Source organism: Helicoverpa armigera, chromosome 13 (assembly GCF_030705265.1).
Source record: "Helicoverpa armigera isolate CAAS_96S chromosome 13, ASM3070526v1, whole genome shotgun sequence".
In the NCBI taxonomy this organism is placed as follows: domain Eukaryota; kingdom Metazoa; phylum Arthropoda; class Insecta; order Lepidoptera; family Noctuidae; genus Helicoverpa; species Helicoverpa armigera.
Genome location: NC_087132.1, coordinates 10,785,866 through 10,811,110, shown reverse-complemented (window position 1 = coordinate 10,811,110; position 25,245 = coordinate 10,785,866). Strand labels below are relative to the sequence as shown.

The 25,245-nt window shown below is 35.8% G+C and overlaps 3 protein-coding genes across 4 annotated transcripts; all 3 read left to right on the top strand.

Moving 5' to 3' along the window:
* Positions 1-2,369: 2,369 nt before the first annotated feature.
* LOC110379125 (putative fatty acyl-CoA reductase CG5065) lies at positions 2,370-8,521 on the top strand. Its single transcript, XM_064037607.1, has 11 exons — positions 2,370-2,458; positions 2,834-2,949; positions 3,409-3,525; positions 3,701-3,823; positions 4,363-4,488; positions 4,766-4,913; positions 5,471-5,572; positions 5,934-6,120; positions 7,052-7,158; positions 7,648-7,768; positions 8,265-8,521. Exons 1-11 carry the CDS (start codon positions 2,449-2,451, stop codon positions 8,488-8,490), a joined length of 1,383 nt encoding a protein of 460 aa, XP_063893677.1. The 5' UTR covers positions 2,370-2,448; the 3' UTR covers positions 8,491-8,521.
* Positions 8,522-14,121: 5,600 nt separating this feature from the next.
* On the top strand, positions 14,122-21,340 carry LOC110379124 (putative fatty acyl-CoA reductase CG5065). Its single transcript, XM_064037606.1, has 11 exons — positions 14,122-14,210; positions 16,061-16,182; positions 16,589-16,705; positions 17,740-17,862; positions 18,575-18,700; positions 18,877-19,024; positions 19,110-19,211; positions 19,525-19,708; positions 19,970-20,076; positions 20,302-20,422; positions 20,678-21,340. The coding sequence occupies exons 1-11, from the start codon at positions 14,204-14,206 to the stop codon at positions 20,898-20,900; spliced, it is 1,380 nt and encodes a 459-aa protein (XP_063893676.1). The 5' UTR covers positions 14,122-14,203; the 3' UTR covers positions 20,901-21,340.
* A 54-nt stretch (positions 21,341-21,394) lies between these two features.
* LOC110379143 (ecdysone oxidase) lies at positions 21,395-24,852 on the top strand. Of its 2 annotated transcripts, XM_049840753.2 has the most exons (4): positions 21,395-21,891; positions 22,206-22,342; positions 22,725-22,858; positions 23,233-24,852. In XM_049840753.2, exons 2-4 carry the CDS (start codon positions 22,210-22,212, stop codon positions 24,775-24,777), a joined length of 1,812 nt encoding a protein of 603 aa, XP_049696710.2. In that variant the 5' UTR covers positions 21,395-21,891; positions 22,206-22,209; the 3' UTR covers positions 24,778-24,852. The 2 variants fall into 2 exon arrangements, with proteins under 2 accessions (XP_049696710.2, XP_063893675.1); XM_064037605.1 differs by lacking the exon at positions 21,395-21,891 and having other exon boundaries at positions 22,152-22,342.
* The last annotated feature ends 393 nt before the right edge of the window (positions 24,853-25,245 follow it).

Below are 25,245 nucleotides of genomic sequence, written 5' to 3'. Positions count from 1 at the left end.
TACACAAAAAATAGTTTACCACTAAATCCCAATATTATTTTCCAATTTAGTTTTGATTTTGATCAAAAGCAATCGCAATCATCAATTGAGATGTATCACCTATCTTAATACGTATTTTAATAAATCCAGGGAACAGAATTTTTAAAATAGTTTAAAGACTTATTTTTCAAGGAAAGCATCAAGCCAAACATTTACGTTCTCAATATTTCCCTGAAAGCGAGGGATAATGTTTATGATATGTTGGAACATTAGATAAAACGTCACATTTAAAACGTTTCATTACACGCAAATAATATCAAAAAGATATCAGAAGTGTTTTTTTTTAGAAACGATTTTTTTTCAATATCTGTTACCACCGTTTTCTTGGCAGTGATTCGCCAACCTTCACAATAAAAACCTTTATTATAACAATAAAAATATTTTTTTAATTCGGACCAGTAGTAGTTCTAGTTTCCGAGTTTCATTACACAAACTCTTCAGCTTTATAATATACACATAAGAAGATATAGGAAGACCTAGACAATCTCTGGGTTTTACATTCGAGCCATTTGGATTTGTACCTTCTAGCACTTAAAATGACGTAGGCTGCTTTTTGGCGAACCAAGCGCAACGCGAACCGTTTGACTTTAAAGATAAAGTCAAACGGTTCGCATTAATCCCACTTACCTGCTTACGTAATACCTATCTACGTCGTAGTAACTATTCAGTAATCTGTGCCTACGTATAGGAATTCCTACTGTCATTGAACATCCTTGGCAGTAGTAGTACCGGGTATTCAGACAGAAGCCAGTAAATCTGACACCAGCCTAACCAAGGAGTAGATATTGGATTGCGTGGGTAACTGGGTTGAGACGGTCAGATAGGCAGTCGCTCCTTGTAAAACACTGGTAGCTACTCACTGGCCCCAACATAGTTGAGAAAGGGTCGGGAGATGATGATAATGAGTTTCTATTGGATCAACTCGTGGATTGACCTGTTTAAGGTCATGGAACACATGAACGGCGCGGGCGTCTCGTAGGTAATTTGACCCTTCTTCTTCTTTCGTTCAGATGACATGTCTTATAGTGGGACTACACTTTGTCAGCCCACAGCGAGAGCACGGCCGGATGCGCTCAAAAGGTCCTCCCGCGAGCAAGTTTTAGTAAAATTGGGCATGCGATGAGGTGGGACATGGTCTTGGTCTGCACAGCAGCCCAGCTCTCGTACCCAAGGTCAGCCCCACCCGTGAAACCCCACCTGGACCGATTGTCTTTGCTCCGGCCGACCCTTAATTCGTATCTCACATAATATAAAAAAATGTAACGTCAATTAAATAAAAACCGGCCAATTGCGAGTCGGACTCGCGCACGAAGGGTTCCATTATTTATAAAACGGACAAAAAAATCACGTTTGTTGTATGGGAGCCCCCCAAAATATTCATTTAATTCTAGTTTGCAGTAATTTGCTGTTATAGCGGCAACAAAAATACATCACCTGTGCAAATTTCAGCCCTCTAACTATCACGGTTCATGAGATACAGCCTGGTGACAGACGGACGGACAGAGGAGCGGAAAGAATAGGGTCCCGTTTTACCCTTTGGGTACGGAAGCCTAAAAACCAAAGGCAGGGTGCTAGCGAGCTTGCAGCTACCTAACAAGCTTTCTGCTATTTAATTATTGTATTAGATAATTTAATTTTACATTACTCTAACTAAACTAAGGATTGAATTAGGTAATCGCCTATTGTTATGGTCATTTTCCTGTGTGAACAAACAGTTTCTTTGCTCGTTAGGTACTCGTTGAAAGGAAAGAAAAAGAAAAAAAATCTTACTATCATAAATATTTCGTAATAGAACCTATGTACGTAAGCACTAACTTACTAACATACCATTTACATAATCGTGTGAACGAAGTTATATTTAAACTAAGTTTAATATGATGATACTTCCTAGGTATTTACGTCATATTGAAATTTATTTTTTTAATAATTCAGAGTATAGGTTACCTACGAATTTATAAAAATAGATACGTTTGCATAATATGGGTACCTAAGTCGTGGTGGCCTAGTGTCTAAAGAACTAACCAACCTTTCAAATACATATCAGACTTGGTTCGATCGGACAAGTATCAATGCAACTTTTTTTAAGTTAAACTGATAAACTGAAACTATAAAGTTTAATATGCATAGGTATTTGCTTAAAAAGTTATATAAAGATGGTTTAACTTTATAGATACATAAGTATAAGTGGCGATTAAGTGTAGATATTTATCTAACCACGTACCTCTACAGTTTTATAATATTTAATTTATAATTAAAACACAAATAATTACTTTATTTAAAAAAGATCGTACAAGGTGCTTCAAAACAGGTTTAAGTATATAAAACTGACTCACAAGCTCATGTAAAGAACAGTTTCTCTTGATCGTCTCCATAGCTGGATTAAATAAGTTTTTTTGGTGCTAAAACAAAATGTTCAGATGTATGTATTTTTTAAATATTATTTACTTAACAAAGTACAACCGGGCTCAGAATTTTAAGCATCGTAATTATTTAAATCCGTTTTAACTATTTGAAATGAATTAGAAAATATCTGGAGGTAAAATTAATAATGTCTAGAATTCTGTCCCAAACCTATTTAATGTTGTGCAACGACTTTTGGATTGCTTATTAGTATTCAGTGACTTTTAGATTATTAGCGTTCAGTGACTTTTGGATTTCTTGTTAAGATATCAAAACAAGACGTAGATAGGTAAGAGATCAGTTGGTTTTTCGAGAAAAATTGGTACCTATGGTCTAGATAAGTCCGCATTTTCTTAGTGTCGATTCAAAGCTAGAGACTTATTATTTCTTTCAGATATAAGAGAAGATCCTGACTTGGAAACTTCGCCGTCATCAAGTTATTCACCCGTCGCTGACTTTTATGCTGGGAAGTCAGTTTTTATCACTGGAATTACTGGTTTCCTTGGGAAGGTAAATACATTTTTTTTTATTCTACGTATGGAAATATCTCCATTGTTCCTACTGGTTTGGTGTGCAATCGATACCATGATGAATGAATAGCTCACAGGCTTTCATGACTTCACTTAGGTATGTACTATCGCGGACACTCCCGCCCGCCTGACCATCACTTTCTTGTTTTGCCCTAATGACCCTAAACATGCCCTAAAAAAATGATACTACGTTAATTTCTGACACTTACGCGAATATTAGACATTTAAATAAAACTTCTTTTTTACGTTACGTATGATCAACTATGTTTTCCTAGAAAATTAAGTCTTTTCTTTGAACAGCGCCGTAGGATAAAATTCACCAGTGGTCGAGTGGAAAAGTCGGTAGTACCTCCAATTTCTTAAGCAAAGAAAGGATCGAAGAATAAAATACACGTACTTATGAAACAATTTAACCATAAGTGCTCTCTTAAAATTACAGGTATTCCTCGAGAAGCTGTTGTACAGTTGCAAGGATATTGACACCATTTACGTGTTGATACGTGATAAAAAAGGCAAAAACGCGCAACAAAGACTTAAAGAGATCCTTGATAAAGCGGTAAGTGTTAGAATTTAAGAACTTACGAAGTAATTGCCATTAATATTTTCATTACCTACCTGTACCTTATTAATTGAAAGAGGTAGGAAAGGAAAAGCAAAAAATATGAAAAGAAAAAAATCGCCTCTATTGTGTTCATACAGATAACTAATTTCATATTAATATATCATTTCAGCTATTCTCAAGATTAAGAGATGAACGACCTTGTGATTTTAATAAAATAGTTCCGGTTTTCGGCGATATCAGCCTACAGAATCTTGGCATTTCGAAGGAAGACGAGGAAACACTTATACAGAAGGTTAGATACATTATTTTTGAAGTTTTTCTGATGGAAATCAGTAGAAGTTTCCAGTTGGTAATGCCTGAGAGGACACGCAAAGCAGGTTTTCCCAAATGGTACTTTGTATAGCAGTCTTTGTTACAATTCCACGTCAGAGGTCGTCAGCCGGGTTTGAGAAAACTTTGAAACTATAGGGCTGGTAAGGTTATTGAACCTGTAGGTCATTTTACAAACGGCAGATTCATAATGCGTTTATATGAAGTGCTTGTGGCTTAGATACACTTTCGCGGGTTGATGGATCTTACCAAGGGGTGTCGAGTTGTACGGATAACTGAGTTGATAAGGTCAGGTAGGAAGTCCCTCTATGTAAAATATTGGTAGAGCATCCGGTTAGTCTAGAACCGGACCCCAACATAATTGGGAAAAGGCTACGAAAGGGATAGATGAGATTATTACTTAATGCGTTTACATAACTGAAGTCTGCCTCATAATAATATGAAATCATCTTTATTTGGTGTTTCTATGATCGGAACTTACAATATTTTCGTATTTTACAGGTATCCGTAGTATTTCACGTAGCGGGTATAACAAAGTTTAACGAAGAGTTAAAAGTAGTTCTTAACACAAATGTCGGAGGAACAAGTCGTGTGCTCAATCTTTGTCATCGAATGAAGAACATTAAGGTGAATATCTTTAAGTATCTTGCCCCAACAGGGTCAAGGTCTGCTGGGGCTGCGGGATTGTTCGAAAGAGTTACCGCGGCCCTGGTACATAAAAGGCCTACGACGGAACACGATGGTTTTTAGTCAGTAAGAGTCTGACACTCCCTCACCGCTGCTAACCATTGACACACCCACAGCGGGAGGGGTCATTTGATTTTGACGTCGTTAAAAAAAAGACAAAATTTCAATAAAAGATTGGGTAATCTTTTAAGTGATTTATTTGTTTGCTCAATTCCAGGTCTTCGTTCATATTTCTACAGCATACTGTAATACAAATGTTCCGGTTCTGGAAGAAAAATTGTATCCACCACCAGCTAAGTTGACAGAAGTGTATACGGTGCTGGAACAAGCCGAATATAATGAAAAACAAATTAAGGGCCTACTCAGTAAGTGAAAAAAATATTTCAGCAGTCCTTTGTTTTTTACGTTAACATTGATCCTGAAGACCCGAGAGGTCGGTCTATGGATAGCATGTTGAACATAAATGACTAGCGGAGATGTCATAACGCAAAATCTCCTAAGAAAGTAGCGCGCCAAAATGCGGGTGTACGGGGTAAGAGGAACTGTAATAGCTCTGCCCGTTTACGTCTTCTATGGAAACCACCAATTATTTTTAAAATAAAATCACCAATCTATCAAGACCAACTGATCGCGCCTATATAAGTATAACGTACGTTTCATTCACCTACAAGAAGGCGCCTGACCTAGCCCTTATAGCAACTCCGCTATCTCCGTGATAGATCTATACTAACTTTAAAGATATAAGTTTCTGAGTGTACTCGATATTTCCGCATGCGCAAGAATCTCAACAGATTTTGATAATATAATGATTACATAAAATTTTAATAACCTACAGTCTACTTTTAACCCGGGAGCGTGAAATAAGAAATAGGTGACACCTTAGCGCAAGCTACTACGTATATATAATATATTTATTCTACAGATGGACGACCAAACACGTACACCTTCACGAAGGCGCTTGCTGAGTCCTACGTTGCTGAAAATCATGGAAACATCCCCACAGTTATCATCAGACCTTCCATTGGTAATTATATACTTATATACTATTGTACCAAAACTTTAGATCATACCCAAAAGTTACGTGACCCTGTTAACAAGGCTTCACTGTCCATATCATCTAACTAGACATTTGGAATTTTCACAGAAGATGTATTTCGTTCCAGCTTTGACAAAAAAAAGTAAATAATACAATAAGTATTTTAGGGGGCCCCATGCAACAAACGTGTTTTTTTGCTATTAATGTCCTTCAGGGTGTGAAACACCCCTTTACTTTGAAACTTGTACGCAAAAATTCATAGTAAACAGTTGTTTTAAGCAAACTGACGTTAATGTACTCGGTGAGCTAGGCCTAGGGCTGGACCTTACATAAACCATATTTTTTTCAGTGTCAGCGGCACAAAGCGAGCCTATACCAGGTTGGGTAGACAATCTACTAGGAGCTACGGGCCTTATTGTCGCAGTTATGAAAGGGGCTAACCGAGTTTTGTACGGCGATGAAGACAATTTTCTGGATCTGATACCAGTGGACTATGTGGCTAATACAGCCATTGTGGCAGCTGCGAGGTGTAAAAGGTACCTCCTATTTCAAAACATCGGCACGAATCTTGAACGCTGACCTTCACCTGCGCAGAAGTAATTTATTGGGTCCCTTTTGTGGTATGAAGTGAGGCGCGGGGTCGGGCTAAAGCGGTGATTGGCCCGCAGCGCATCGCGTCATAATAGCCATCACTCGGGATTGGTTCTTTTCTAATAAATTCTTTATAATAAATTCTAATTCACTTCTGCGCAGATGAAGGTCAGCGCTCAAGATTCGTGCCGATAACTATAATTTTAACGATGTCTTTTGATCTCTGGTCAATCAATTGGACCTGTTTCTTATTGATAACGTATTTAAAATGATTGGTAAGATCTAGTAATGATTGGACAGAGGATACACGTAACGTAGTTTGTCTAGCGGTTGCTAATTAGTAATACATATGTTACGTCTTTAGGTTATATATTTATAGGCCAATGTAGCCTGTAAATAAAGGCATTTTGAATTTGATTTGATTTGATTTGATTTGAAAAAGGTTGAAAACAAAAACAACTGCGTATGGCCTAAATCCCCAATAAAAAATAAGGCCTGCTAATTTGAAGTTATGCCATTAGCCCCTTATAAGTAATGTCAAATTCCTCATCCTGGTAAGCAAAACAACAGATGGAATATAGGGAATGGTCATTAGTAGACACCAGTTTTGCGAAACCTTTTTACATTCCTTCAAGAGAGCTGAGTACCTACTAAATCTTTGACATAAATAAAGAAAATGACTTTTTTTTTAACGACGTCAAAAATCATCAAATGACCCCTCCCGCTGTGGGTTAGCAGCGGTGAGGTGTGTGTCAGACTCTTACTGATTAAAAACCGTCTTGTTCGGCCGCGGTAACTCTTTCGAACAAACCCGCAGCCCAAATAAAGCCTGTCTAAAATCTACTTTTTGTGTAATTATTATTTTCAATATTACAGGTCTGACAACGTCTCGGTTTACAACAGCTGCACAAGTTCATGTAATCCCTTGACGATAGGAGCATTAATAAACTATACGAAAACGTTTACCAAGAAAGATGGACACAGTGAGTCTTCTTGAAATCTTTGAAAAAAAAAACCTGAAAAATTGTTAGCCTACGTGCAGACTGAAGACTAAACAGTCGGCCGACTGTTGGGCCGGTGGTTGGAAGACATATTTTTTTTTAAGTCGTGAATTACACTCAATCAAAGTTTTTAGTTCGGTCTGATACTGGATGTGCCCAAACCAACTATCGGCCGACTAAAAGTTTGCAGTGTGCCGTAAATGTACACAACTTGAATAAGTACCTACTTATTGTATTGATCCCAAAGCAATTGAAGATCAATAGGTACCTTGAAAAGCAGTCATAGTTGTGTTCATAAAATTTTGGATGCGATTGTACTTCGCAAGATATGTATGTACATCAACCTACATCTCTAAATCAAATTTTTTCAATAGATTTTCAATCTTATCACAAGAGCTGAAGTTTTATAGTTAACCTGCATCGGGATGCCTATTTTTTTTTAAAGCGTCTATATTTTCATACTATTTCCAGATACTGTTCACGTTACCGTTACTGAGAATAAGTGTTTGCTGTCCACTCTCACGACTTTGTTGCAAACTACACCCGCTTATGCTATGGACTTACTGCTACGAGCGAAGGGGAAAAAGCCTAAGTAAGTAATACCTTACTTTCACCCCGCGGTTTCACCCGCGTCCCGTGGGAACAACCACCCTAAATATAGTCTTTGTCATTCGGGAAGAGTGTAGCTTTCCAACAGTGAAAGATTTTTGAAATCGGTTCAGTAGAGTTGGAACCTTTAGGGTACAAACAAACAAAATTCTTCTTTAGTGTATTATAAGTTTAGATTAAATTGTTGAGGAGCTTCTTTCTGCAGATGACATGGGTCGATCACATAAGGTTAAACAATGCTTGGTGCTGGCGGTCCGTGAATGTGTGATCATCTACATATTTCATAAAGACTTCACGGGACGTTAAATTTTTTAATCCCGGCTGTCAACGTCTTTGGCAGTCGAAAGTTAGAGAGTGTATGTAACTACTTATACAAATGTTTGTTAGATAAAGATACTTCTTTACGTGCAAACATCTGAACGGATTTTGATAAAACTTTGCAAAACCTAATTTAACATAATTTTTAATATTTTTTCCAGGTACATGAAGATTCAGTCTAAAATAGTGTTAGGTCGAAAACTCCTAGACTATTACACTTCTCATTCCTGGGAGATGAAGGCAGATAGAACACGAGAACTCCATGCTTCGTTGTCAGCTGAAGACAGGCTGCAGTTCCCCTGTGACCCATGCCATATCGACTGGGAACAGTATACCAACGTGTATTTGAAAGGAATAGAGCAGTTTATATTGTCCAGATACTGTTGACAGCATCATGTCGGATGGTCTTCATTTAAATTAAAAAAAAAATGTTATAATAAAAATTATTTATTAAATTATTAAATGTATGAGGTTGTTTTAAATTATTTTGAACAGTTACCGGCACGGATATTGGGCTCTCGGCGGAAGAGTGGGGATCGCTTTGCGCACCCGTACGTATAAGTAGTAACTATTATATAATCTGTGGTATAAGGCAATAAGGCAGTAAATCGCTTCTGCGCAGGTGAAGGTCAGGGCTCAATATCCGTGCCGATAACTGTATATCTTATCAACGATGTTTTGTAAGGGTGAGTTGCACCATTTATCTCGTTAAGTCAAACCATAATTAGTCGTGAAATGGTCAACTGAAACTACATACTTAGTTCGGTTATTGTTACGGTAAAATGAAGTAAGCAACCGTAAGTTACATCTTTGTAAACTGCCTACACTCCTCACTCATGACAACCATCCCGATTCCTTTTTTTAATTTTGGAGAGTCCAAAATCAAAACTTTTCCTCAAAATTACAAAAAAGGGTTGTGATCGAGGAATTCGAATTTTGAGGAAGAGCTTAATAAACTCATGTGCAGCTTGGTATTTCTTATTTAGAATGATGAACTCAGTTGGTCATAGTATTATGTATAAATAAATCTTGTTTATTTATCATTTGAATCCGACAATGCCCAATATAATGAATGATAAATATAAATAAATGTCTAAATATTATTTTTACCACCTCAAAATATATGACAATATACATAAATACTTATGGCAGGTAAATAGGTACGTTAGTATCGAAATATAATTTCTTTTATTTTAGGGACCTCTATAAAAAATTACCTGATAGTAATAGTCTCAGTAATAGTAATGTGGATCCAAGCTTTCATTCATTTTAGAAAATCTTTAAAGTGTTTTTTGTATTTTTTTTTTATATTTTAAGGTCTAAGGGTCTAATAAGTTACAGGTAGTAAAATTGTTTAATAAGCAGGTATGCTGTTTTTCCGGCAGCCCATGCTTTTCGTTAATCGGTTCGTCCAGCACATAACCTAGGTCCTAGGTATACCTATTTAATACTGACTAAGATATTTAGAAGTTTCATCAAAATTCATTTAGTATTTTTAGTGAATCCCTTTCTTAGAGGACGACTATTCCAAAAAAGTAAAAATATTTTTGGAAAAAAAGTGTCTCGCTTGCTACGTTCGATTTTTTTCCGAGGAATTTGCGTCCGTTCAGCCATTTTAGATCCTAACAAATAAACACGCAGTACGAGTATTACTTAGCAAGAAGTGTGAAATAAAATTATGCAAAGGCGATATCAAGGTAAAAGCTGCAAAAAACATAAAAGTCAATAGGTAAATACCTACTTAGGTAAATCGTTTTCCAGTACAAAGAGTTTAATTATCTAGAATTGTAGCTAATACACGCAAAAATATAATACATAAAAGGTAATTGTGTTTTTTGCTGTCCATTGTTTTAATTGCGTACCTGTCAATTTGTTTAAAAGATAGCCAGTTAATGATAGCATCTGGTTTTATTACATTTCAACCCACTTAATCATGTTTTTTCTTTTTTTACTACATGTTTACCATCATCATCCTCCGAGCCTTTTTCCCAAACTATGTTGGGGTCGGCTTCCAGTCTAACCGGATTCAGCTGAGTACCAGTGCTTTACAAGAAGCGACTGCCTATCTGACCTCCTCAACCCAGTTACCCGGGCAACCCGATACCCCTTGGTTAGACTGGTGTCAGACTTACTGGCTTCTGACTACCCGTAACGACTACCAAGGATGTTCAATGACAGCCGGGACCTACAGTTTAACGTGCCATCCGAAACACAGTCATTGGTGTCTAAAATATACTTAGAAAGTACATACAAACTTAGAAAAGTTGCATTGGTACTTGCCTGACCTGGAATCGAACCCGCGCCCTCATACTCGAGAGGTTGGTTCTTTGCCCACTAGGCCACCACGACTACCCCTTAAAATGCCAAGGTACCGAATATTCCTCATTCTATTCAAATCATTTAGTGCATCATTATCACATGGTTTCTTTCCTGATCATTTATGATAAAACCTACGTTATCCGCCATTTTGTAGCGGCCGCCATCTTGGATTTCAATTTTTTATTATAGTACCTATATTGTATTCTGCTTGTTGAGCCCTTTCATTTGATACCCATATTGATGGGATTAATAAAACATAAATTATCCGCCATTTTGTAGCGGCGGCCATCTTGAATTTATAATGATAATGAATAAACATAATTGTATTTTCACCAATCCAAAGTGTATACAAAATTTCAGATTAATCGGTACACAGGAAGGGGGTGAAATTTGAATTACTAAATTTGACCCAAGAATAAAACAAACGGCGTGAGCTAAATAAAACCGTTTAATAAAAAAAAGAGCGTGTTTGTAAACAGTAGGTATGTTATGTACCTATGTTGGGTCATCGGCGATAATTTTGGATTACGTTAAACCGATTTAAATTTTATTTTATGTGAAAGAACACTTGTTCAGGATTATAAAATATGTGAAGTTAACAATTATATGCTTACAAGTACGGTTAATTTACAAAAATTATTTTAAAAAAATATTTTGTACAAATTTTAAAAACTGTTCAAACAATCAAGTTCAAAATAATTTTTCTTTAAATTAAAGTCCTACTTTTGAACCCACGTTAAAATACCTATACAACAATATTAATTACTTCTCACCTCACACGTAACGGTTGGAAAAACGACAGTCATGGCGAAAAAAATTGATAAATATGCGTAATAATATTCTATTTTATTTATAGTCTATATAGTATTCAATTCAACAGTTCCTACATTTTAAATGCCGTTTATTATTTTCCGAGAGTTGATCAACTACCTAGAAAATTTATCAACTTACGAGTCTTGTTATTTTCCGGTGACATATATCGGGTGTGTCGTTCACAATCACATTAAATCATATCACATATACTTTATGATATTCTATGGCGAATTGTAAAAAAAATAACCTAATCCATTCAGTGGTTTAGCCACAGGAGTCATTTTTAGGGTTCCGTAGCCAAAATGGCAAAAACGGAACCCTTATAGTTTCGTCATGTCCGTCTGTCCGTCTGTCCGTCTGTCCGTCTGTCACAGCCGATTTACTCGGAAACTATAAGTACTACAGTGATGAAATTTGATGGGAATATGTGTTGTATGAACCGCTACAAAAATATGACACTAAATAGTAAAAAAAAGAATTGGGGGTGGGGCCCCCCATACATGTAACTGAGGGATGAAATTTTTTTTTTCGATGTACATACCCGTGTGGGGTATCAATGGAAAGGTCTTTTAAAATGATATAAAGTTTTCTAAAAAACATTTTTCTTAAAGTGAACGGTTTTTGAGATATCAGCTCTCAAAGTCGTAAAAAGTATGTCCCCCCCCCTCTATTTTTATAACTACGGGGTATAAAATTCTAAAAAAAATAGAGGTGATGCATGCTAATTAACTCTTTCAACGATTTTTGGTTTGATCAAAGTATCTCTTATAGTTTTTGAGATAGGTTGATTTAACTGTAATTTACGGAACCCTTCGTGCACGAGTCCGACTCGCACTTGGCCGGTTTTTCGTTTTTATAATTTACAACATCATGTGTAAAGCAGAGATAAAGTTAGGAGTAGGTATCGTATGTTTTGATCAGTTGACAGCTGTCAGTTTTCAAGGGAGAATTTCAGTTGTTTGTAATGACTGACTTTTATATGGTGTTCTAATTTTTGCACATTTTTATTCCATTTATTTTGTTTGAAAAAATCATTTTTTTATTTTTACGTATTTTTCTTTTATCTTTGTGTTAATCGACATATATTAACCAGTATATTAACGCATTTAATTTAATGTGATTATGAACGACACACCCGATATACCTACATGTCTTTTCAAACAATTAATGCACCTACCATGTTATCTCTGCATCACCCTTAGGTTGACTGGAGAGAATGCCTGTGGCTTTAAGTCCTCCTTTGTAATTGTACGATTGCATAAAGTTAAACAAATAAATAAGACAATAAATTCAAAAATGCAGATCTGGTTGAATAATAAATCTTCAATTAACATATCGTGTTGTCTATTTTTGTAAATTGTCACCTATTTGTTCAAATCGGTGGCGGCGGTACGGTTATCACAATAGTTAAATGGATCATTCTAATTGAATGGTAAACAAAGCAAAGTCAAAGTCAAAGCCAAAGCTCTTTATTCTGTGAACATAGGTAGGTTACAAGGTGTTATTATAATAATAATGTTTCACTATGCCCTGCTCGTAGAGCGTACAGATATAATTAGTAGGTATCTAATACTAGGTAAAATCTATATAGTTATTAACATTATCTTTATAATATGTTGAGTTAACACTAAAAAATCTTACTAAAACTATAATAAATCTAACTAAACTTATAATACCTCTACTAAACTTATAATAACTCTACAAAACTTTAATAAAACATAACAATATATTTAACTAAAACTATCATCTAAATATTCCGAAATTGAGTAATAAGCCTTTTCAATCAAAAATGTTTGCAATTTTTTCTTAAAATCATTTAAGTCTAAAGTTTTCAAAATTTTTATAGGTAATTTATTATATAGTCTGGTAGACATACTGAAAAAACTTTTATCAAAAAGCGCAGTTTTATGAGGTAAAGAACTAATTTTTAGCGCATTTCGCCTGGATTGCGGTTTTGCGAACATGTTATTATTAGTTTTGACAAAAATAGCTACCTCATAAATATATAAGCAAGGAAATGTCATTATTTTTAAATTCTTGAAATGGGGTTTACACGAGTCTGGTACAAATATATTTGCTATAGCACGAACACATTTTTTTTGTGCTTTAAATACATAATCTGCATTAGTGGCATTACCCCAAAATATGACACCATATTTAAGAGTAGATGCCACATAGGCATGATATGCTGTTAGTACAACAGATGGATCCACTACCCTAGCTAATTTGAATAATGCATATGAATATTGATTTAACTTTTTACATACTGTATCGATGTGCGTCTGCCATTTCATGTCGTTATCAATCCAAATTCCCAGAAATTTGGTACTGTTCACCTCTTCAATTTGTGTCTCTTTGTATTCTATATAAGCATATGAAAATTAAGTCTCACTTGTTCGACAATTCGAAATCCAAAAAAACAAGTTGCGCAATATATTTAAAAAAAACGCCAACTTTTCAAATCGGTATTACCTCTATTTATGACGAAAAAAAAAGTTGTCATATAGGTACCAAGAGGCTGGCCTATAGGCACTTCGGTCAAAGAATATGCATTGCCATTCAGCATGGTCTTTACCATGCTGAATGGCAAAAGGCTGCTTTCAGCCAGCCTTTTGGGCACGATCCCCGCTTATAAATGCGGATAAGTTTTTTTATAGTTTAAATATCTACCTATGTTTTTATCATGTCGTGTTGTTTTTGTCATCTAATACCTAAGTTTTTATCATGTCTATCATATCATGTGTTATTTTGTCATGTCATCTAAATACCTATGTAAATCAAAAGTAGGTATTACTTATTATACCTAGATAGACGAACAAACCCGCAGGCACAGCTGTGTTAGCTAGACTTCTATGTATTTTAGTATAAAAGCCATATCATGTTCTAGCTTAGAACAGTTTAACTTGACCGTGTTAGTCAAAACGTGTTTCCTAGTGCTCATTTTTGTGTTTCCTAGTGATAAATAGAAATGAAGTGTATGTATAATACATTATTCTGATATAGGTACTGTAGTGTAGGTAGAAACTCTTTTGTCGTATAATAGTAGTAAATAGAAAATTGTGTTTTTAGTGGTATACAGGGTGTGTCGTTCATAATCACATTAAATCCTATCGCATATACTTTATGATATTCTATGGCGAATTGTAAAAAAAAATAACCTAATCCATTCAGTGGTTTAACCACAGGAGTCATTTTTCGTTTTTATAATTTACAACATCATGTGTAAAGCAGAGATAAAGTTAGGAGTATCGAATGTTTTGATCAGTTGACAGCTGTCAGTTTTCAAGGGAGAATTTCAGTTGTTTGTAATGACTGACTTTTACATGGTGTTCTAATTTTCACACATTTTTATTCTATTTACTTTGTTTGAAAAATTCATTTTTTTATTTTTACGTATTTTTTCTTTTTGTTAATCGACCTATATTAACCAGTATATTAACGCATTTCATTTAATGTGATTATAACAACACACCCGATATACTCAGAGCTTATTATTGCGATTCATGTGGGGTGATACCTTCTTGAACCCATGAATCTTCCCATAACTACAATCAACTTTTCCAAAACAACTTTTTTTTATTATCAATAGTTTTATCACAATAACACAAAGCTGTGTTTGTTTATTTACTATCATCATCCTCCGAGCCTTTTCCCCTACCTATGTTGGGGTCCAGTCTAACCGAATGTAGCTGAGTACCAGTGTTTTACAAGGAGCGACTGCCCATCTGATTGTGGTTAAAATAATGAGAATAAAATAAAAAATAAGTTTCTTTGGAAAAGACCTCGTGTTCAAGTTTCGGTTAATCGGTCACTAAATACCTACCAGTCGACCTATATATTATACTTTGTTTTATCTACATAAATAAAAATGAATTGTTGTATTTGTTGTTCATTAGTCTGATTAAAACTCGAGAACGGCTGGGCCGATTGAGATGATTTTGGAGTAGAGGTCCAGGGAAAGTTTGAAGTAGTTAAAAATAGATATTGAATGACCTACTTGAAAGGACCAAATTAAACTTTTGACATAGCTCTAGATAGGTGGTAAAATAAACATGGTCGTCGGACATACAGACACCGACTTCTAGACCTATGTCAAAAGTATTTTTTGTGTAAGTTTTTTTATGATTAAAAATAATGTTTAGCGAAATAAGGCTACGTTACATGTATACGTATAGAGTAAAACTTATAATAGGTATTTTGAATACACCTGCGTATTTCGTACGTCAGATTATTTAGGTATGTAAAACACACCCATTGTCTTAAAACAAAACTTTGAGTTCATAAACAAATTAGCGTTTTCCGGACACGTTTTTTTGAAAAGATGAAGTACCTAGTAATTATTTTGTTGTGTGAATTCATTTTTCCTGGCATTTGTCTAAATTGTTTCAGAGTCTGATTTGTATTGAGATTTAAATACAATTAGTTTTACGGAGTAGGGATATTTTATTTATATAAAATATTTTAACAATTTCAATTGTTTGAAACATTAAAAAACTTTAACTTTGGTTTATTTTCGATTGAAGTCGAAGTGACGACTTCCGTATAAAAACCATTGACATATAATGATAAAAACTTATTCTATTTACATCGAACATATTTACATAGTTGTCCAGCCAGGAATAAATATAATGTATAAAACCTTAAGATTAAAGAGTTTCTAACTGCTCTACAGTACCTACTTATAAAATGGGAAAATAGGCACCTAGACAAATTCTGTTTATTCTGAAAATTGATTGTGGAAAATCGTAAACAGTTGTTCTAAGAAAACTGACATATTGTCGGTGAATGAACTCGGGCCTTCTATTAAATATTCTTTTATGCCTAGATGAAGAGCAAGATGTCAGAAAAGATAATGAAACAACGACGTCAATTACTCATTCATCAGTTCCTGAATTTTACGCTGGAAAGTCGGTTTTTATTACAGGAGGCACTGGATTCCTTGGAAAGGTAAATACTTATACATAATATTTATTAATCACTCTTTTTTGAAAAGCCACCTTCAGGGATGCAGGATCATTCAAAAGGGTACCTAACCGGAGCATACTAGGTAGGTACTCCAACCTATGTACTCCCTTATGTGTTACCTTATATATTCCCTTATTTAGTACCCCTATGTACCTACACCTTATGTGCTCTATACCTCTACTCCCTTATGTTACCTACTATTAGGGATAGTACATAAGGGAGTTCATACACTCCTCTAAATCTAAAAAATAAAATTAATCCGCCCCTGTATATTAATTTGTCAACAGCCAATGTAATAAGCGGAACCTTCGACTCTACACGAAAATTCGCACTTCATCTATTTTTAACCTAAATGAAAGTGAAACCAACTATAACATTTTTATTACAGGTATTCCTTGAAAAGCTGTTGTACAGTTGCAAGGATATTGACACAATTTACGTGTTGATACGTGATAAAAAAGGCAAAAGTGCGCAACAGAGAATTGAAGAGATCGTCAACAAACCGGTAAGAGCTAAAATTATAAAAAATGTGGCAGGATTCCACCAAAACCTCGAGTACAAAGTCTGCAACACACATAAATATCTCCTAAAGGTATCTAAGGAGATATAAGGGGGAAGCCTATGTTCAGCAGTGGACGTCCTATGGCTGAGATGGTGATGATGATGACACATAAATATATTACTACTGTTTCTTGGAGCGAGTAGACAAGTAGTTCGCAACAGTGTCGCACACCCTTAGAATCTGGCCTTTAAAAAGCAAAACTAGGAATATAAACCAACTCTCCATTAAGAATCTATGTAGAGTGGAACCTATTCATACCACAATTTTATCTTATACATATGTATACCTGTAGGCACCATTATTGCATCAGCTGGCTTATCTCAAATTGAACCAAAACCTAAGTTTTGGAATGTTATTGACCACATAATAGTTATTTCACAGGCAAATTATCATCCCACTAATAATTCATATTTAATAAGTTAGGTGCCCCCCACAGCGATTAGCGAAGAAGCCTACTTTAAATCAGGTATTTCAAGTCCAGTAATACGCATAACCTAGGGTACCTGCACACTTCAGACAAAACAGTCGGCCGACAATCGACAGGATGGTTGGCCCAAATTCCAATCAAAATTTTCAGCCAGTCTGTGCCCGCTGAATCCCTGATCTTTGTAGGGTGTTGATAAGAGGCCGATCAGTGCACGTATAATATTTCAATACAATCCTATTGACTCACTTATAAAGAAAACAGGTTACCTATTAACCTGTTTCTTTAGAATATTATACCTGCACTGATCAGTACCTACCCGTACAGGTTTGTCTGTACCGGCAACCTGTTTCTTTATGTAAGCACCCTAATGTGCGTACTATCATTCATGTTATTTATGAGGTCAAACAAACTATCGGCCGACTAAAAGTTTGTAGTATGCGCTTAGCAAAAAAGCCTAATATAACATGTATTTCAAGTCTTACTAAACGTATCTTAGAGAATTTTTTAATTAATTTAGTTATCAATTTTGATATTTTATGTATATTTTCAGTTATTCGCAAGATTAAGAAGTGAACGACCTCATGACTTGAAGAAATTAGTTCCCGTTGTCGGTGACACGAGCCTACCTAACCTTGGTATTTCGACTGAAGATGAGGAAATACTCATACAAAAGGTTATTTTATTTTACTACTTTTGTCCTTGTATGTTACGGCTAAAACTCGAAGTGCGTAAATACAACTAAGTTTAACCTCTCTCTCTCTTTCCAACTATTTATCTTATATGGTGGTGGGGTCAGTATTCTAATTTGTTTGCTCCACTTCGCTCTGTCTACGACATCGTTCTCGGATACCTGGCACTCCTACCTACACTAAGTTTAACTGGCTAAACTTTGTTGTATTTGTATCCGCTTACCTTCGTATAGAAGTGGGTGTAGTGTAGACGCACTTCGAGCTTTAGCCGTAACATGTAATCGTCCTCCGAGCCTTTTTCCCAACTATGTTGGGGTCGGCTTTAAGTCTAATCGGATTCAGCTGAGTACCAGAGTTTACAAGGAGCGACTGCCTATCTGATCCCCTCAACCCAGTTACCCGGGCGACCCAATACCGCTTGGTTAGACTGGTGTCAGACTTACTCGCTCTTGACTACCCGTAACGATTGCCAAGGATGTTCAACGACAGCCGGAACCTACAGTTTAACGTGCCATCCGAAACACTGTCATTGGTGTCTCTAAGATATATCTTAGATACTTACTTATAAAGTACATACAAACTTAAAAAAGTTGATTGGTACTTGCCTGACCTGCAGTACTTTGACTCTGTTGTGGGAATTGGTTCTCCCGCGACGCGGGTGAAAAAATGTATAGCGAGGAATTGTCATATTTTCAGGTAACTGCAGTATTTCACGTAGCGGCGAATGTAAAGTTTCAAGAAGAATTGGAGATACCCGTGAACACGAATATTCGAGGAACAAGTCTTGTACTGGACTTGTGCCGGCGTATGGACAATTTAGAGGTAACAATTATTTATTAAGTTATTTTTGAAAATAACTAACGATTTTTTCTATTAAGGAAATTAACTCGGGAATAAAGTTGGTGGTCACAGCATAAAATGGCCACTTCTAGACAAAAGACTCCGCCAAGTTTCGGAGATGCAGAAGTAAGCTAAAAAACTATGTACTTTAATTTCAGGTTTTTGTTCACATCTCCACTGTGTTCTGTCATAGTAGTCAAAAGATACTAGAAGAAAAGCTCTACCCACCACCAGCTGAGCTTTCCGAAGTATTTAAGTTTCTAGAACAGTCCAAACAAGACAGGAGACAACTGAAGACCTTGCTCAGTATGTTTTTAAAGTTGAAGAAGTATTAAAATTAGAATTAAAGGTTTCTGATTGCGATCTTTCATACCTAATTCTCGAACCACAGATGGACAACCCAACACATACACCTTTACGAAGGCGTTAGCTGAAACGTATGTGGCTGAACACCATGGAAACATCCCCACAGTCATCGTTAGACCTGCTATAGGTAAATTACCTTAAATATTTGTTTATGATAGGTACTTACTCAACTCTTTTTTAGCATTCCATAAGTATTTCATTGTAATTTTAAGTTAGGCTATTTCATTATGGAATGTCTTTAAAAAGTATCCAGAAGATTGATTTTAAATTGCAACAAATATACAAATCTCAAGAAAGACCAATTCCTAGCCAAAGAGTAGCCTTGAGTCAGGTGTTTTTTTTTATAAACAGCATTTTGATGAATAGACGACTAAAATGTTCAGCTGATCCTACGGTATGGAACGAACAATTGTACAATTTCTACCTTTTGCACGTTGCAGTAACAGGATCATTAAAGGAACCTTTACCGGGATGGGTAGACCACTGGTTAGGGGCTACCGGTCTCTTTGCAGCTACCGCAAAAGGGGCCAACAGGGTCCTACTGGGCAATCCAAATTATAATCTGGATCTGATACCAGTGGATTATGTGGCTAATTTAGCTATTGTTGCCGCGACGAGGTGTAGGTAAGTAGGTAGGTCAGTAGGTACCTACTCTGAGAATTATTCTGTCTGGTTACAGACTTAAGCCTGAAATGCTCACTCAAAATTGATCAACTTCTTTGCCTAGAACCTACATATAGACATAATTATGTATATGCCTAATAGAGCCCGATAGGTCTATTTAAAGTTTGCAGGGTTCAGGGGCTTTTAAAAGACTAGTCGCATGGATTCCATTTTTTTCTATGCTTACTTTCTGTTTGAAAACTTTTCTTTACTACATTTCAGGACTGACGAAGTTTCTGTCTACAATTGTTGCACAAGCTCGTGCAATCCCATTACCGAAGGGAAGATATTTGAGTATTTACAAGTTTTTTGCAAAAATAATGGATTTGGTAAGAAAGTAAATTGATTCTTAGTCTACTAATTGCAGTCTCTTCATTATCTTATCGCGAATTCACAACATAACTTATATCTAAGGCCATCAGGTGGATTTGAGAAAACTCTGACTATCCTTGTGAGATGATTAAACGTGCAGCTCACTCGATAATAAGAAATACGTAATTTATGATCTCTGAAAACGTATGATATCTTACTACTTAAAACTTTCGTGTTTCCAGATATCCCACGATTGATATTTACGGAGAATAAATTGATATTGTCAATACAGACATTTTTGTTGCAAACAGCACCGGCTTATTTTATGGACCTTGTGCGACGAGTAAGAGGGAAAAAGCCCATGTAAGTACCCATGGTTTTTCTAAACTCCGCCAAAATAGTTTTGTAAACTCCGCTGTCTGTGATTGCCAAGCTGTGACTCCTTGAATTGATATCTAATATTGAAAGCTTCTGCAATAAGTATTTAGCCGTGTATGTGGCCGGCTACACATTGCAATTTATATTGCATAAAAAAAATAATATTCATGACTTGCACACACAATTATAACTCACATGCTTTTATGGCATAAAACATCTGTAACACTGTGTTATCATTAGATATATGAAGATCCAATCCCAAGTGGTGTCTGGCCGAAATGTGCTCAACTATTTCACATCCCGATCCTGGGAGATGAAGGCAGATAGGACTCGAGAACTTCATGCTTCGTTGTCAGCTGAAGACAGGCTGCAGTTCCCCTGTGACCCTTGCCTTATCGACTGGAAAGACTATATCAACGTGTATTTGAAAGGAATAGAGCAGTTTTTGATGGTGAGGAAGTAGAATCTGCAATGTAGATAGGGTACCTATGGTTTATTAGAAAGTAGCCCTTTTACCGTGGTTTCATCCGCATCCCGTGGGAACTGCCCGTACCGGGATAAAATATAGCCTATGGCACTCAGCAACATTGTGACAAATCTATCAGTGAAAGAATTTTGGAAATCGGACCTGTGGTTCCAAAGATTACCTCATGCATACAAACTTACAAATACCTACCTCTTTATAATATTAGTTTACATAGATGGGTAATAAAGCTCTAACAAGAGTTGAGTATTATTTTTATTTAATTAAGTAGTGATTGGAAAAATGTCTTCAGAGATGTATATTTGAATAAAGTGTTTATATACGGTGTTTTGTGAGAAATTACAAGATTTCTGCCTATCGGTGGTTTTCATTTATAACCTTATGGTAAATGACTCTTATGGAAATGAAGAAGGCGGGTCGACTCACCTTGGAGAATACTTACCAGTATTATATTAATATATCGATGTCTTCGCAGTATTTTTTTTTGTATTTTTTTTTACAAAGACCATTGCGACAACAGTGTGTTTTGCGCATAGTTATGTAGGTCTTATAATGTAATATCAATGGCCTACTGTAAATATAAATGAAATAAAATAAATACGCTCCATTTCTAATGAATATTTATTATTTTGTCTCGATCTTAAAGGTGTCTTCCATTAGCAGGATCAAGTGGACTTTAATGGCGCAAGCGCAGACACTAAGAAGATTATTTATACTGATCAATTAAGATTAATTACTCACTTTGAACTATTCAAATAAGTTTAAAATAAAGAAAAAAAACTTGTAATTTCATCATATTCGTATTATAAAAAGGATTGTTTGTCTATATTTATGTAGAATGAAAGTCGAGGGTAAAGTGAACGTACCTACATCGGGTAAGGTTCTTCTGGTGGCCAAATATGGACGCTCACAACAGCTGATTTCATTATATTTTTGGTGAATTGATTGGAAGCACGTAATTAGTCAAAAGGTGAGTGAATAAATTGTCTTATCTTGTAAGTAATTACTTTTAAGTATGTAATTAATTACTTTTATTGAAAATATTTTATTTTTGTTTATTTTTTTTTCTCAGCAAAAACACAGGACGTGGTGAAAGGCGAGAACTTTAGAGGGTTTTCTTTTGAAATCTTCAAAATGCTAACCTTCAGCCTAACCTATCTTGTTGTATTTTTAAAGCAAGATGTTGAAAATAAAAATAATCTTATTTAAAATTGCGAAGTATTTTAGTCTGGTTTCAAAATAGGATTGTTAAATATACATTGTTTTTGTTTTTATTAATTTTAGCAATATGAGTCTACGAAGGACGTTGTCAGCAGCTGGGGTGGTTGCAATCCCGTCACTTTTGCGACTGATGCAAACAATTGTCAGTCTTCTCGGCGCTATGGAGAGTGTGGAATACCCTCAACAGGCTAATGTTTATGGTGAGTAGTAGGAATATATACTTTATAGTTTAATATTACAGTGATAGTTTTTGTGTTTTGGGTTGATCACGCTAACATAACAATCTAAGTACTGGGCAACGGAAAAAATTGCAATCATGAGGGTCCATACCACGACAAAAACTATATTTTAAGGTTCCTTTCAATTTTATATTTTTTATGCAATGGCCGAATAGAAATCCTTTTCATCTGCCTATCCTTTTTCCCAACTTTGTTAGGGTCGGCTTCCAGTCTCATCGGATGCAGCAAAGTGCCAGTTTTTTTCAAGGAGCGACTGCCGATCTAACCTCCTCAATACATGCAACAAAAGTCTAGTTATCAGAGTTTCTGGCCAGATAATTAATTAACTATTTTCAAATTCCAGATGGTCAGAGTTTCGACTTCATCGTAGTAGGAGCAGGATCAGCAGGCTGTGTGCTCGCCAACAGACTCACTGAGATATCAGACTGGAACGTGCTCCTCATTGAAGCTGGCGGAGATCCACCTATCACTTCTAATGTTAGTGGTAATTATAATTTTCAATATACATACATAAGGTATAAAACATAGAGTAAAAGTAAAAAAAAATATTTCAAATAGACCTATAAAAGCTGTTTCGAGACGTCAAACTAGTTGCACAGTTCCAAAGAGTTGGTCTCATGAAGAAGAACCTGCAAGAAACTCCATCAAATCAAGAAAATCCAGGAGACTAGCTGTGCCTATTTGAACCAAATGCAACCATAAAAAATTGCCCTTGCCCTCTCAGATTTAAGACCATCTGTGTACAAAGTCACATTTAAATCGGTCCAGTCGTTTTGGCGTGAAAGCCTTACAGAAAATAACTTTTGCATTAACTATATCAGTAAGGATAAACCATTATTTTCCATTTTCAGCTTCCAGGACTTCTAGCGCTTGTAGACTACTCAGAAGCAGACTGGGATTATTACACAGTCAACGACGGCTACACCAGTCAAGCACACATGACCAAAACAGTACATTTAACTAGAGGTAAAATGTTAGGAGGTTCCAGTGGAGCTAACTACATGTACTATGTCAGAGGTAATAAGGCTGATTATGAGAGCTGGGTCCAACAAGGCAATGAGGGTTGGGACTGGGACAATGTTACTGCATACTTCAGAAAAAGCGAACGTCTTTCAGACTCAGCAATCCTCGACAGTGATTCAGCAGATTTACACAGCTCCGAAGGCTATCTCGGCGTGACACGGCCGGTTTGGGGAAACAGAACTAAAGATTATTTCAAAGCTTTCAAACAAAATGGTCATAACATTCTTGTAGATACCAATGGTCACCAACAAGTTGGATATTCAGCTCCTCCTTTTACTATAGATAATCACATAAGGCAAAGCACTGCTAATGCCTTTCTGAGTCCTATAAGACTTCGCAAGAATTTACACGTTTTAAAACACACTTTAGCTCGCAGAGTAGTTTTTGATGAGAATAATAAAGCTGTTGGTGTTGAAGTGACATTACCTAACGGTAGAACGATTAATGTTTTAGCAAGTAAAGAAGTAATATTATCAGCGGGTGCCATAAACAGCCCGCAGTTGTTGATGTTATCTGGCATTGGTCCTAAGAAACATTTGAAGAAAATGAACATAGATGTGCTACTAGATTCACCGCATGTAGGCAACAACCTTCAAGATCACATGGCTGTTTTAGTAGTAATAACTGGAAAGAAAGACATAAAACCTTTTAGAAATTTTGATAATTTCGTCAACGTCGACCGGTTTTTATCTCCCACAATAATGGGGCACATTGCTCTTAATAGATCACAAACTTATCCGGATTACCAAACGATAGTATTGGTTGAGCCAGCTAAATCTCTAACAGCCACTATTATTTGTTCTTTTGTTATGGGCCTGAATGACCAAGTCTGTGGATCAATAGCCTATGAAATAGTGGATCGAGAGAGTCTAGTTGCAGCATTGTCTTTATTGACTCCTGAATACAGAGGTAAAATTAGACTTCAAAGTTCAAACCCAACGGATAAACCGCTGATTTTCTCAGGATATTATTCTAGTGGAAACGATTTAGAGAACCATGCTAAATATGTAATGGATTACGTTAGTGTTGTTAATACTGCGTATATGAGAAGTATTGGTTCAAAAGTAGTTGATGTCCATCTTGAACAGTGTAAAGGGTTAAAGTTTAGTACTCTTGATTATTGGAAATGTTATGTTTTGAACATGGTGAGTACTTTATGGCATCCTGTTGGCACTTGTGCCATGGGCCCTGAAGGTAAGGGTGTGGTGGATGAGCGGCTTCGAGTACGAGGAGTGACAGGACTTCGCGTAGTAGATGCAAGTGTGATGCCGACCATAGTGCGCGGTAATACAAATGCTCCAGTGATTATGATTGCCGAGAAAGCAGCTGACATGATCAAAATTGACAATGGGATGCCAATACAACAGATTTGATTGAAGGAAATAAAAAAAGGGCGAAGTAGCTTACCCAAATACATTAAAATAAAATTAGGTACCTAGTTATAAAAATCATAGTATTATAAGTTCCTGCAGTATGATAGACTCGAATTTAAAAATTAGCTTCATGCTAATTCAAAGATGAAAGTAAATCTAAGTCATAATACATTAAATATAAGTGCGCCGTTAAATATAACGACATGCAGTTGTTTTGTTTTTTTTTGTGCTTAATCATTACTCTGTGGATTGCTGCAAAACCTGTCCTATTAAACTTTCAAAATTTCGACTGAATACAATTAATTTTGATAGTGTGTAATGTGTATAAAAATGAATAGATATGATGCAATGCCTTGCAAATAAATTGCAGAATGCAGAATTACAATAATATTGTTGTATTGCATTAATGCATTTTGAGAACGTAACATATTGCAATAGTTGAATCTAGAGGTACAGTCGGTAATAAAA

Bases quoted from the DNA above. Each gene is read 5' to 3' on its own strand.
- LOC110379125 (XM_064037607.1), top strand. The intron at 3,526-3,700 runs GTAAGTGTTAGA...ATATCATTTCAG, and splicing joins AAGAGATCCTTGATAAAGCG to CTATTCTCAAGATTAAGAGA. The intron at 7,769-8,264 runs GTAAGTAATACC...TATTTTTTCCAG, and splicing joins GCGAAGGGGAAAAAGCCTAA to GTACATGAAGATTCAGTCTA.
- LOC110379124 (XM_064037606.1), top strand. The intron at 20,077-20,301 runs GTAAGAAAGTAA...TCGTGTTTCCAG, and splicing joins TTGCAAAAATAATGGATTTG to ATATCCCACGATTGATATTT. The intron at 20,423-20,677 runs GTAAGTACCCAT...TGTTATCATTAG, and splicing joins GTAAGAGGGAAAAAGCCCAT to ATATATGAAGATCCAATCCC.
- LOC110379143 (XM_049840753.2), top strand. From the start codon at position 22,210: ATGAGTCTACGAAGGACGTTGTCAGCAGCTGGGGTGGTTGCAATCCCG. The intron at 22,343-22,724 runs GTGAGTAGTAGG...TTCAAATTCCAG, and splicing joins TCAACAGGCTAATGTTTATG to ATGGTCAGAGTTTCGACTTC. The intron at 22,859-23,232 runs GTTAGTGGTAAT...TTCCATTTTCAG, and splicing joins ATCCACCTATCACTTCTAAT to CTTCCAGGACTTCTAGCGCT.